The sequence below is a fragment of the Trachypithecus francoisi genome, unplaced genomic scaffold (assembly GCF_009764315.1).
Source record: "Trachypithecus francoisi isolate TF-2019V2 unplaced genomic scaffold, Tfra_2.0 Contig01585, whole genome shotgun sequence".
Lineage (NCBI taxonomy): Eukaryota > Metazoa > Chordata > Mammalia > Primates > Cercopithecidae > Trachypithecus > Trachypithecus francoisi.
The window spans coordinates 6,046,575-6,059,047 of record NW_022681444.1 but is presented as its reverse complement, the minus strand read 5'-3'; the positions used below and the strand labels follow the sequence as shown (position 1 = coordinate 6,059,047).

Genomic DNA, 12,473 nt, shown 5'->3' with positions numbered 1-12,473 from the left:
AAAGCTTCGTCAGCTGTTGGAGGAAGTCACCGAGGGGAGGGGAGGGGAGGGGAGGGGAGGGGAGGGAAAGGGGTGGCGGACTCGGGGAAGGGGTGGTGGGGGAAGGTCCTCGGCGCTGTTGAGGCTGTGAATCGATCTGCCTCCGTCTTTCACCTACTGGGTTCAGAGACCCAGGGTGGGAAGCGCCTTGTACGGGACCACAAGCAGGCGGAGGAGAGTCCCCAGCATCTCTTCAGTCTACACACCGCATGGGCGAGCCCATCCACTCGTCTGGTTTGAATTATAAGTGACTCCCAGATCTTTATTTCCGACCCAGAATCTCTCCTGAGCGGACGACTCGCTATCCAGCCGCTTCCTTTGCTGTCGATTTGGATATCACTCGTTCGACAGCTGTTCATTGCCTCCCTGTGCCAGGCATTTTGATGGGTGCTAGTGGTAAAGGGGATGGGCAAGGTTCCTGCCCTATTTAGGGCACTCACAGTCTAGCGGGGAGACTAACTGTAACCAAATAAGCATGCTAATACTAAGACATGTACAACCTCAAGAAAGGAACTGAAGTTATAGGAACTTCAAAAGGAAAACTGAGTAGACTGGACTTGCTGAGCTCTAAAGCCTGAGTCAACCAGGTGGCTGTGAGGGGAGAGAAACCTCTAGGAGCATTCCAGTGAGGACAAAAGGCCCAGAGGCTCTGAGTGGGAACATGCTGGAACGGAGAGGAAAGTGGAAGTTAGGGAGCCTTTCATCCGTCTAGAGATGGAACTGCAAAGGTGGGCAGGGGCTAACCTCTGCCTTGTAAGCAGGTAAACATTTCAGTCTCTAGGAGCAGTGGGAGACTACTGAAGGGTTTTGGGAGACAGTGGCATTTTAGAATTGTGTTTTGAAACATCATTTCTGGCTGCAATGTGGAGGATGATTTGAGGGGAATAAGGAAAGAGACAAGAGCCCAGTTGCAAAAGCCCAGGGCAGGCCGGGTGCGGTAGCTCACGCCTGTAATCCCAGCACTTTAGGAGGCTGAAGCGGGCGGATCACGAGGTCAAGAGATCAAGACCATCCTGGCCAACATGGTGAAACCCTGTCTTTACTAAAAAAATTCAAAAATTAGCTGGATGTGGTGGTGCGTGCCTGTAATCCCAGCTACTCGGGAGGCTGAGGCAGAAGAATTGCTTGAACCCGGGAGGTGGAGGTGGCGGTGAGCCAACATTGAGCCACTGCACTCCAGCCTGGTGACAGGGCGAGACTGTCTCAAAAAAAAAAAAAAAAAAAAAGCCCAGGGCAGAAATGGAATGAAGTTGGCCAGGCACGGTGGCTCATGCCTGTAATGCTAGCACTTTGAGAGGCCAAGACAGGCGGATCACGAGGTTAGGAGTTCGAGACCAGCCTAGCCAACATGGTGAAACCCTGTCTCTACTAAAAATACAAAAATTAGCCAGGCATGGTGGCAGTCTTCTGTAATCCCAGCTACTCCGGAGGCGGAGGCAGGAGAATCCCTCAAATCCAGGAAGCAGCAGAGGTTGCAGTAAGCCAAGATTTTGCCACTGCACTCCAGCCTGGGCGACAGAGATTCTAAAAAAAAAAATAAGAAACGGAATGAAGTAGATGTCCTGTGGGTATCTAAACACCAACACTTCCAAAACTGAACTCAGCATTGGTAGAGGGTGATGGTGTAGCCTAGTGGTTAAGGGCAGAATAATGTAATAGTTAAGATCTAGGAGTTCAGGTGGGATGGGTGTGGTGACTCACACCTGTAATCCCAGTGCTTTGGGAGGCCAAGGCAAGAGGACTGCTTCAGGCTAGGAGTTTGAGACCAGCCTGGGCAACACAGCAAGACCCTATGTCTATAAATATTTCATAAAAAGTAAGCCAGGCATGGTGGAGTGTGCCTGTCCCAGCTACTCGGGAGGCTAAGAGGGGAGGATCACCTGAGCCTGGAGGTCAAGGCTGCAGTGAGCCATGATCATGCTGTTGCACTCGGCCTGGGTGACAGAGTGAGACTCTGGAGTGCCATGGCATGACCACAGCTCACTGTAATCTTGAACTCTTAGACTCAAGGGATCCTCCTGCCTCAGACTCTGGTGTAGCTGAGACCACAGGCACTGATAAAGTCCTTCCTTCCGGCTGGCCGCGGTGGCTCAAGCCTGTAATCCCAGCACTTTGGGAGGCCGAGACGGGCGGATCACAAGGTCAGGAGATCGAGACCATCCTGGCTAATACGGTGAAACCCCGTCTCTACTAAAGAATACAAAAACCTAGCCGGGCGACGAGGCGGGCGCCTGTAGTCCCAGCTACTTGGGAGGCGGAGGCAGGAGAATGGCGTGAACCTGGGAGGCGGAGTTTGCAGTGAGCTGAGATCCGGCCACTGCACTCCAGCCTGGGCGACAGAGCCAGACTCCGTCTCAAAAAAAAAAAAAGTCCTTCCTTCCTTTGAGTCCACCATGCCTGGCTAATTAAAAACAATTTTTTTTTGTAGAGACAGGGTTTCACTATGTTGCCCAGGCTACTCTCAAACTCCTGGGCTCAAGCAATCTGCCGGTCTTGGCCTCCCAAAGTGATGGGATTACAGGTGTGAGGTACCACATTTGGCCAAAAAAAATTTTTTTTTGAGACAGACTCTTGCTTTCTCACCCAGGCTGGAGTGCAGTGGCATGATTTTGGCTCACTGCAACCTCTGCCTCCCAGGTTCAAGAGAGTCTTCTGCCTCAGCTTCCCGAGTATCTGGGACTACAGACGTGTGCCACCATCCTGGGTAATTTTTGTACTTCTAGTAGAGAGAGGGTTTCACCATATTGGCCAGGCTGGTCTTGAACTCCTGACCTGGTGATCCGCTTGCCTTGGCCTCCCAAAGTGCTGAGATTACAGGTGTGAGCCACTGTGCCTAGCCTGGCCTGGCCAAATAATTTTTAATTAAAAAAAATTTTTTTTGTAAAGATCTAGGAGTGCAACTACCAGCTTTATATCCAGGTCCTGGCCAGGCACAGTGGCTCACGCCTGTAATCCCAGCACTTTGGGAGGCCAAGGTGGATGGATTGCTTGAGGCCAGGAGTTCAAAACCAGCCAGGGCAGCATGATGAAACCCCATCTCTACCAAAAATATAAAAATTAGCCAGGCATGGTAGCGCACACCTGTAGTCCCAGCTACTCGGGAGGCTGAGGCACAAGAATTGCTTGAACCTGGGAGGCGGAGGTTGCAGTGAGCTGAGATTACACCACTGCACTCCAGCCCTGGGCGACAGAGTGAGACTGTCTCAAATAAAAATTAAAATTAAAAATTAATATATCTAGGTCCTACTACTTTCTAGCTGTGTCTTTGGGCAAGTCCCTTAACAGCTTTGCGCCTCAGTTTCCACATCTGTAAAATGGGAATAACAACATCCCAACCCCATAGGGTTGTAGTGAGGACTGAATAAGTTCTTGGCACAGTGCCTCTTTCCTAAAACAGGTTCTCTCAGCCGGGCGCAGTGGCTCACGCCTGTAATCCCAGCACTTTGGGAGGCGAGGCAGATGGATCACCTGAGGTCAGGAGTTCAAGACCAACCTGGCCAATATGGTGAAACCCGTCTCTACTAAAAATACAAAAATTAGTCGGACGTGGTGGTGCACACCTGTAATCCCAGCTACTTGGGAGGCTGAAGCAGAACTGCTTCAACCCGGGAGTCTGGAGTGCAGTGGCGCAACAAGAGAGCTAGACTCCATCTCAAAACAAACAAAACAAAACAGGTTCTCTCTGTGTTCCCCATCTCAGGAATACCACTACCACCCACCAAAACACCCAAGTAAACACCCAAATTATCCTAATTTTCCCTCTCTCATATGGAAACAGTCACCAAATTTGGATGAGTCTCCCTTTTTTTTGAGACGGAGTCTCGCTCTGTCACCCAGGCTGGAGTGCAGTGGTGCGATCTCAGCTCACTGCAAGCTTTGCCTCCCGGGTTCACACCATTCTCTTGCCTCAGCCTCCTGAATAGCTGGGACTACAGGCGCCCGCCACCACACCCGACTAATTTTTTGTATTTTTAGTAGAGACGGGGTTTCACTATGTTAGCCAGGATAGTCTCGATCTTCTGACCTCCTGATCTGCCCACCTCAGCCTCCCAAAGTGCTGGGATTACAGGCATGATCCACTGTGCCTGGCTGAGTCTCTCTTCTAATCTGGCATGCCTCCCCAACCCCCTAGCTCATCACCTCACCTGCACCTGCTTCCTCTCTGGCCTGCCTGCCTCCCGCCTCCTCTGGCCTTGGCTTCATTGTACACATCAACTCCATGGACAGCTTTGAGCCCCTTCAATGTGCCAGGCCCTATTCCTATAAAACAAGGACAAATGAGACACTGCCCTGGTCCTCGGAAAGCAGAGGACTCCTGTGGTACACAGAAAGGCTTCACCCTCACCATGCCATGTGACCCACCCCTCTGTGGAACTCAGCTTCCCTATTCTGTGAAGAGGTTTGAAACCAAATGATCTCCTAAGGTCTTCTCTGCAAACATATTCTAAGATTCTGCTGCTGGAATCTAAGCTCCTTCTGGGCAGAGACTTTTCCTGATTCATCTTTGATTATAGCAGGTAGTGCAGAACTCTACAGGGGTTTGCCAAGAGCTTGCTGAATGAGTAAATGAATGAGTGATATCAGTCCCCTGCTCAAAGTCACTTAATGGCTTCCCTTTGCCAACAAGCTAAGGACCTACCTAGAAGGCATACAGAGCCCTTTTACAGCCTCTGATTCCAACCCACCTCAGTGTCCTCTGACCTGGAAGCTGCCTCCCAGAGCTGGAATGGAGCACTTGGGAGCATTTGAAGAGCTTCATCCACCTGACAAACATTCACTGAGAACCTATTACACACCAGGGCCAGTGTTGCTGCTGGGAACACAATGATGAACAAAACCTGTTGGTAGGCCACGTGTCATGGCTTACGCCTGTAATCCCAGCACTTTGGGAGGCAGAGGTGGGTGGATGACTTGAGGTCAGGAGTTCGAGACCAGACTGGACATGGCAAAACCCCATCTTTACTAAAAATACAAAATTAGCCAGGTGTGGTGGAGCACACCTGTAATCCCAGCTACTCAGGAGGCTGAGGCAGGAGAATCGCTTGACCCCTGGAAGGGGAGGTTGCAGCGAACCGAGATTGCGCCATTGCACTCCAGCCTGGGCGACAGAGCCAGGCTCCATCTCAAAACAAAACAAAACCCCAAAACCTGTGGGTCTCCTTGCCTCCTGGGGCTGATATTTAAGGAGACCACATAGAGGGAACCATAAAAGACACAGAGCAATCCATGCTAGGGAGAACATGGGGCCTGTGGGAACCAGAGGAGGTCCCCAACCTAGTCCTGGGGTCCCCGAAGGCTTCCCAGAGGAAGTCACATGGAAGCCCAAGTCTGAAGGAGGTGTTGGGAGTCTATGCGACACTCCCTGCCTACTAGAATCTCCCAGGTGGTCCTCCAGCTTCTCCTGGCAGAGCCCAGAGATTGGTGAGCTCTTTGGGTTAGCCAGCCCACTCTGGATGCCCAGCTGTCACTGATAAAAGTCCTTCCTTCCGACCCAAGCCTACTCCACTCCACCCTTTAGTTAGTAACAATATTAGCGTAACACCCATAATCTTTCAAAGAGTATTTATTGCACGCCCACTTTGCACCTGCCAGGTGCATGACAAGCACTCCCTAATTGCCTCCTCACAGGGACTCTTCACGATCCCCTTTTCAGATGAGAGCACCAAGACTAGAGCACCAAGACTCCGAACCGGTGGCTTGCCTGAGCATCCATAAGGCCTCAGCCCCAGGCTTTAGTACCCTCGGGATCCCTGCCCCTATGCACTGACCTTACTGCCTCCCCTTGGACTAGCCTCACCCAAATGCTTTCCCTTTGGGTCCACACAAAACAGGGGCTTGGGCCCCATTCCCTGTTCCCTCCAGCAGCCCAGCCAGCCTGGGCGTAGGCCTCCATCCTCTCTGAAGCTCGTAGGGAGACAATGGCGGGGTAGGTGGGGGAGGCGAGGGCGCGGGTGCCCCCCTGCCTGCTGTCCTTTGTCTTCCCGCCTGCTCCCCTCGCGCGCCCCGGGAGGCTGGGAGGCGCCTCTCGCAGGCTTCCTCCTCCCATTCTTGTGCTAATTGGGTGTCAAGCTGAGATCAGTGAGAAAGAAATCCGCCCCGGCTCGGGTTAAACTGCCGCCAAAGACGAGGGCTGAGCCCAGAATATCATTAGACCAGGAGGAAGCAGGGCCCCCTCCTCGGGGGGAGGGGCTGGCTACGCATTTCAGGCCCCTTGAAAGTCACTCGGTCACCCCCTCCTTTGCTGCCACAGCCTCAATGGGCCCCTCGGAGGTATTTAACCTTCTTCCCAGGAACTGAAAGTGATACACCACGCAGTGGCCTGGGTAGCCACTTGCCTGTCCGGAGGGCGGCTGGACCTCCGGGAGCGCGCGAGGCTGGCCCCTTCCAGCCTCTCCTGGAGGAGCAGAGAATTTGCAGATGGGAACACTGAGTCTCAGGGAAGGGGACTTTCCTCCCAGCTCTGCCATTCACAAGCTCTGTGGTCTTTGGAGAGACTTTGCCTCTCTGAGCCTCAGATTCCTCATCTGTGAAATGGGGATAAAAATGTACCTGCTGGCCAGGCGCGGTGGCTCAAGCCTGTAATCCCAGCACTCTGGGAGGCCGAGACGGGTGGATCACGAGGTCAGGAGATCGAGACCATCCTGGCTAACACGGTGAAACCCCGTCTCTACTAAAAAATACAAAAAACTAGCCGGGCGAGGTGGCGGGCGCCTGTAGTCCCAGCTACTCGGGAGGCTGAGGCAGGAGAATGGCGTGAACCCAGGAGGCAGAGCTTGCAGTGAGCTGAGATCCGGCCACTGCACTCCAGCCTGGGTGACAGAGCGAGACTCCGTCTCAAAAAAAAAAAAAAAAAAGTACCTGCTTTGGGCCAGGTGCGGTGGCTCACGCCTGTAATCTCAGCACTTTCGGAGGCCGAGGCGGGTGGATCACTTGAGGTCAGGAGTTCGAGGCCAGCCTGACCAACATGGTGAAACCCTGTCTCTACTAAAAATACAAAATTAGCCAGGCGTGGTGGCAGGTGCCTGTAATCCCAGCTACTTGGGAGTCTGAGACAGGAGAATGGTTTGAACCCGGAGGTGCAGATTGCAGTGAGCTGAGATTGGGCCACTGTACTCCAGCCTAGGCAACAAGAGCAAAACTCTATCTCAAGAAAACAAAACAAAACACAAGATAGTACCTACTTTGAATAGGAGGATTTAAAAAAAAAAAAAAGGTACCGGCTTTGAATAGGATTTAATGAAATCATGCACCTAAAGCGCTTTGCACGGGGCCTGGCACATAGAAGTGCGCCATACATTGTGGCCATTAATGGGAACCTAAGGAAGTGGGTCTGACTTGATACTCGGACCTGCAAAGGAAGCTTGCTCCTCTCTGGAGGTGTGCAAATAGAAGAGCCCACAAAGGATTCTAACAACTGTAACCCCTCTCCCCAACCCTGCAGCCTCGCTGCCTGCCCTTATTTATGTATTTATTTATTTGAGACAGAGTCTCGCTCTGTCACCCAGGCTGGAGTGCAGTGACATGAGCGCTCAGCTCACTGCAACCTCTGCCTTCCGGGTTTCAAGCGATTCTCCTGCCTCAGCCTCCTGAGTAGCTGGGGTTACAGGCGCCCACCACCATGCCCGGCTAATTTTTTGTATTTTTTTTTTTTTTTTTTGAGACAGAGTCTCGCTCTGTCACCCAGGCTGGAGTGCAGTGGCCAGATCTCAGCTCACTGCAAGCTCCGCCTCCCGGGTTTATGCCATTCTCCTGCCTCAGCCTCCGGAGTAGCTGGGACTACAGGCGCCCGCCACCTCGCCCGGCTAGTTTTTTGTATTTTTAGTAGAGACGGGGTTTCACGTGTTACCCAGGATGGTCTCGATCTCCCGACCTCGTGATCCACCCGTCTCAGCCTCCCAAAGTGCTGGGATTACAGGTTTGAGCCACCGCGCCCGGCCAATTTTTTGTATTTTTAGTAGAAATGGGGTTTCACCGTGTTAGACAGGACGGTCTTGATCTTCTGACCTTGTGATCTGCCCGCCTCAGCCTCCCAAAGTGCTGCGATTACAGGTGTGAGCCACTGCGCCCGGCCTAATTTTTGTTTTTAACAGAGATGGGGTTTCACCATGTTAGCCAGGCTGGTCCTGAACTCCTGAACTCAAGTGATCTGCCCGCCTGGGCCTCCCAAGGTGCTGGGATATAGGTGTGAGCCACTGCGCCCGGTCTGCCTGCCATTCTTCAATTGGCCCTGGACTTCCAGACCTCTGCATACATGGTTGCTGCCTCCATCTCGAACAATCTTCCTTGAAAGCCCTCCCTGACCAAGATACGCCCAGCTTGGGTGCTGGATTAGGTGTAGCTAAGCACACAGCCTTTGCTTCTTTACCCACCATCCCCCTCTCTGGAGAAGGTGGCTCCCTGAGGGCAGATCTGGGACCCAGGTCTCTATCTTGCTCATTTGGCAGTTCCCTGCCCTCCCTGCACAGGGTAGGCCTTTAGAATTTGCTGCATAGGGCCGGGCGCAGTGGTTCACACCTGTAATCCCAGCACTCTGGGAGGCCGAGGTGGATGGATAACCTGAGGTCGGGAGTTGGAGACCAGCCTGACCAACATGGAAAAACCCCGTTTCTACTAAAAATACAAAATTAGCCCAGCGTGGTGGCACATGCCCGTAATCCCAGCTACTTGGGAGGGTGAGGCAGGAGAATCGCTTCAAACCAGGAGATGGGAGGTTGCGGTGAGCCGAGGTGGTGCCATTGCACTCCAGCCTGGGCAACAAGAGCGAAACTCTGTCTCAAAAAAAAAAAAAAAAAAAAAAAAAAGATTTTGCTCCCTAGATGAACTTACAGGTGCTCTGTAAACTGTGGGGCACTATATACATGTCAGGAAATGCCTGAGAAACAGTAGCTATTTTTGTCAGTTAACTTCACAAGCATGTATTAAGCACCTGCTGCATGCATGGAGACAACTCACATGGCCATGGCTGAGGTATGTATGATCAGATGCAGACCCGAGAGCTGAAGGGGTCACAGGCTCACCAGTCCCTGTCCATCATGGAGGGGCTGCAGTGGGGTCCAGGGCAGAAGTGGGAAACTTAGCCTAGTCTAAGTGGGGTTTTAACATCTAAATATATCACCCTTTTCTCTTTTAATTACCACGCATTGAGCAGACACCAGCACCAGGCCCAGTGCTGAGATTTTCGTGCATGATCTCATTGAATTTTCACGACTATCCCAAGATAGGGATTCCCTGACCTCCATTTACAGGAGAGGAAACTGAGGCTTAGCCTGGCAAGTGGTAGAGCTGGGATTTGGATGCAGGCCTGTCCGACTCCAGAGCCAGAGCTCTTCACCACCACTGCATACTGCCTTCCGGGGACTGTGTTCAACCTAGAGGAAGGAATGCCTCGCTCTGGGAGCTCCTCCTTCTCATTGTGGAGAACTCACTACTGAGGGTTAAAAACACAAAGCCGCACTGCCAACCAAGTCCAGGCCCTCGGAAACCCGACCAAAGGCCGTCGGAGGCCTGTCACAGGGTCCTCTAAGTTGGGGACCTGCTCCCGGGTGAGGTGGGAATCAGCCTCTCCATGCCTTCCTCGGCTAAGGGCCAGGAGTGGATTCTCCAAGCTCCACACGCCCTCTGCTGATCACACTCAGGCACGGCAGCTATACCTGCCACATGACCACGCAGCATCGCTCCGCAAGGCCCCCTACTCCAGTTCGGCCTCTGCATCTCAAATTCTCCCAAGACAGGCACTGGATTCCTCTGGCTTGCCAAGTGCACTCCCCCAGGGGGCACCCCAGCTTTCAGCCTGGCCACCCTCTGCCTGCACTGTCAGCTGCTGGCCTGGGGCGTGGCCGAGGCAGCTCTGCAGGCATGCGTGGAATGGAGGCTTTCTGGCTTCCCTCGCCTTCTGCACCAGGAGGCAGGGTGGTGTGGCAGGAAGGGCATGGGCTCCATTCCAGCCCCCTCTACTTCCTGTGAGACCTTGGCCATGTAACTGAAAACCTCTAAGTTCTGGTTCTTTCCTTAGAAAGCCCATAGTGGAGATAAAGGCCCAGGGGCTTGCACTGCCCACCGCCCTGGGCTGTGCTGGAACCCCTTCCCCTTGGGCAGTGAGTTTCCAGCCTGGGTGTGACTCCTCCATCGGGGCCTAGGAGACAGCTGGCTCTCCACTGGCACTGCTGGTAGGGCAGCTGTGTTGACTGTTCCAGGAAGCTTCCCTGGCCTCTGTCCAGGCTGCCGGGCAGCCCTGCTTTGGCTCTCACAGCAGCCCCCACCCCTGCATATCTTTCCCACCCCTAAACAACTGGGAAAATGCACCTCAGGCAGAGTCAGAGTCCTCCCTGAGGTGAATTTCCTCCCAAGCCCCTTACTCGTGATGACACTTTTAGCTTCTGAATCCTCTTAACTGATGAATCCCATTTCACAGGTGAGGAGACTGAGTCATTTCCCCAAGGCCACACACTTAGAGTGACAGAGGTGGTTTGGACTTTCAAGCCCACACTGCGAAACGCCTTTCCAGACGGACATGGGCACTGCCCCAGCTGAACCAGCACACTGGAGACAGGGCTGTGGCATCTTACCTGCCGCACCCTCAGTTAGATGAGTGAATGAACAGATGAGGTGGGTGAATGGGCCGGGGGGTTGGCATGGGGGATTGAGTAGGCCGCATGGGGGCTGCAGGGCTCTGGGGTCAGGGTGGGCTTGGGTGGCTTGCACACAGGCTAGGAGGACTCAAGGCAGAATTTATTGGCCCCTGAGCCCCCTCCCCCATTCCTCCTTCTGTCATAGCCAGGCCAAGACTGAGATGGAGGTAACACAGACCCATAAGGACTGAAAGGCCCTGCCTGAGGCACAGCCAGGCAGCCACCCAGGGAGGAGGATGGGGAGTGGGGAGAGACCAGGAGTGCGGTCCTGACCTCCTACTGTAGATGGGCATCAGGGGCCACCTATAGATGTCAGGTCCTCTCCTCCCCTCCTGGAGGTGGGAGTGGAGCCCAGTGAACTTGGGCAGCTCTGGGGCTACAATTCTCTTTGGCCACTGGATGGATGTGACCACTGTCCCTGACCACTCTGTTGACTTCCTGAGTCTGGGGACTTCTACCCTGGTTCCATTTATAAGCTCCCTGCTTTCTAGGAAGGGCTTGGTGACCCCTTGTCCTCTCCCTACCCTGACCCAAGACATCATCCTGAGAAGACGCGTCAGTCTCAGCCTGGGAATCAGAGGGCCTGCCCTGCCCAGAAGACGTTAACTTGGACATGAGACTTTCACAGAAAGCCTCTGGAAAGGTTGGGGAGGCAGTGAGTCACTTGGCAGTTTTGGATGGAGGGGGCAGCACCTCAGGATGGAGGTGCCAGGCCCCGCTTGCTTTGGTCTGGCCTTGTCCAGGACCCCTCTGGGGCGGAAACTGGGGCTCCGGATCCAGCATCCACTGGCCCTCAGAGGGATGGGGGGAATCACAGCTTCTCCTCGCCTGCCTGGATGCGGCTGTAGGCCTCTTGGTCCAACGGGACGTAGCGGCCCTTCCGGGCATCTAGATAGAACAGCGGGTCTTTCACGATAGCCGGGTCAAAGCCCTCCTTCCGTAGCTCTGTCTTCTGCAACTTGTAGGTCCCTGGGAGAGCAGGGAAGAAGACTCAGTGCAGGGCAGGGGCCTGAGCTCCCAGGAACCCCACCACCAGTGCTGAGGAAGGCAGGGAGCAGGGCTGGAGGACAAACATGGGAGGGAAGTGGGGGAGGAGGAGGCACAGCCCTTTACAGTTTGCAAAGAATGTTCTACCTATTACCTAAAGTAATAGAGCAGCTGTGGCAAAGTTGGGGCCTGGGGACAGCTGCTAGTTACCCACCCACCCCTACTTTGCAGATGGGAAAACAGGCCTGGAAAAGGGAAGTTATTTGCCTAGTATCACATACTGAGTGACAGCAGAGTGGGGACCAGAACTGAGGTCTTCTGACTGTGATGTCTCCCTTTGAGTACCGACCAGATAACAGTGTGAGCTCATTTCATCTGTACATCAGCCCCACAGGGCAGGTGCTCAACCTTATTCTCTGGATTCTAACATGGAAGTGCTTGCGGATTTTAACATCTCTGAACTAGTATAATTAGCAGCACATATTTTCTTACTCGTATATAAAGTATTCATGGTATTTTTTTCTTTTTTATTGAGAGAGGGTCTCGCTCTATCACTCAGGCTGGAGTGAAATGATGCTATCTCAACTCACTGCAACCTCCACCTCCCGGGCTCAAGTGATCCTCCTACCTCAGCGTCCCAAGTAGCCAGGACTATACGTGGGCACCACTGTGCCTGGCTAAGTTTTGTATTTCTCTCTTATTTTTTTTTTGGAGATGGAGTCTTGCACTGTCACCAGGGCTGAAGTGCAGTGGCTCGATCCTGGCTCACTGCAACCTCTGCCTCCCGGGTTCAAGCGATTCTCCTGCCTCAGCCTCCCA

At 53.3% G+C, this 12,473-nt stretch overlaps 1 protein-coding gene and 1 long non-coding RNA gene across 5 annotated transcripts in view; one reads left to right on the top strand and one right to left on the bottom strand.

Annotated features, from left to right (window-relative positions):
* Window positions 1-226: 226 nt before the first annotated feature.
* The window catches only part of LOC117072399, an 18,650-nt gene continuing 6,403 nt past the window's right edge, over window positions 227-12,473 (top strand). Inside the window, exons 1-2 of the long non-coding RNA XR_004432784.1 lie at window positions 227-800; window positions 10,451-10,644. This is a non-coding gene — a long non-coding RNA (uncharacterized LOC117072399). The remainder of the gene's footprint in view (window positions 801-10,450; window positions 10,645-12,473) is intronic.
* SLC27A4 (solute carrier family 27 member 4) overlaps window positions 10,747-12,473 on the bottom strand; it is a 21,480-nt gene continuing 19,753 nt past the window's right edge. For all 4 annotated transcript variants that reach the window (XM_033192513.1, XM_033192503.1, XM_033192494.1 and 1 more), the window contains one exon: window positions 10,747-11,636. In XM_033192513.1, coding sequence (XP_033048404.1) covers window positions 11,479-11,636 — 158 coding nt within the window. In that variant the 3' untranslated portion in view covers window positions 10,747-11,478. The remainder of the gene's footprint in view (window positions 11,637-12,473) is intronic.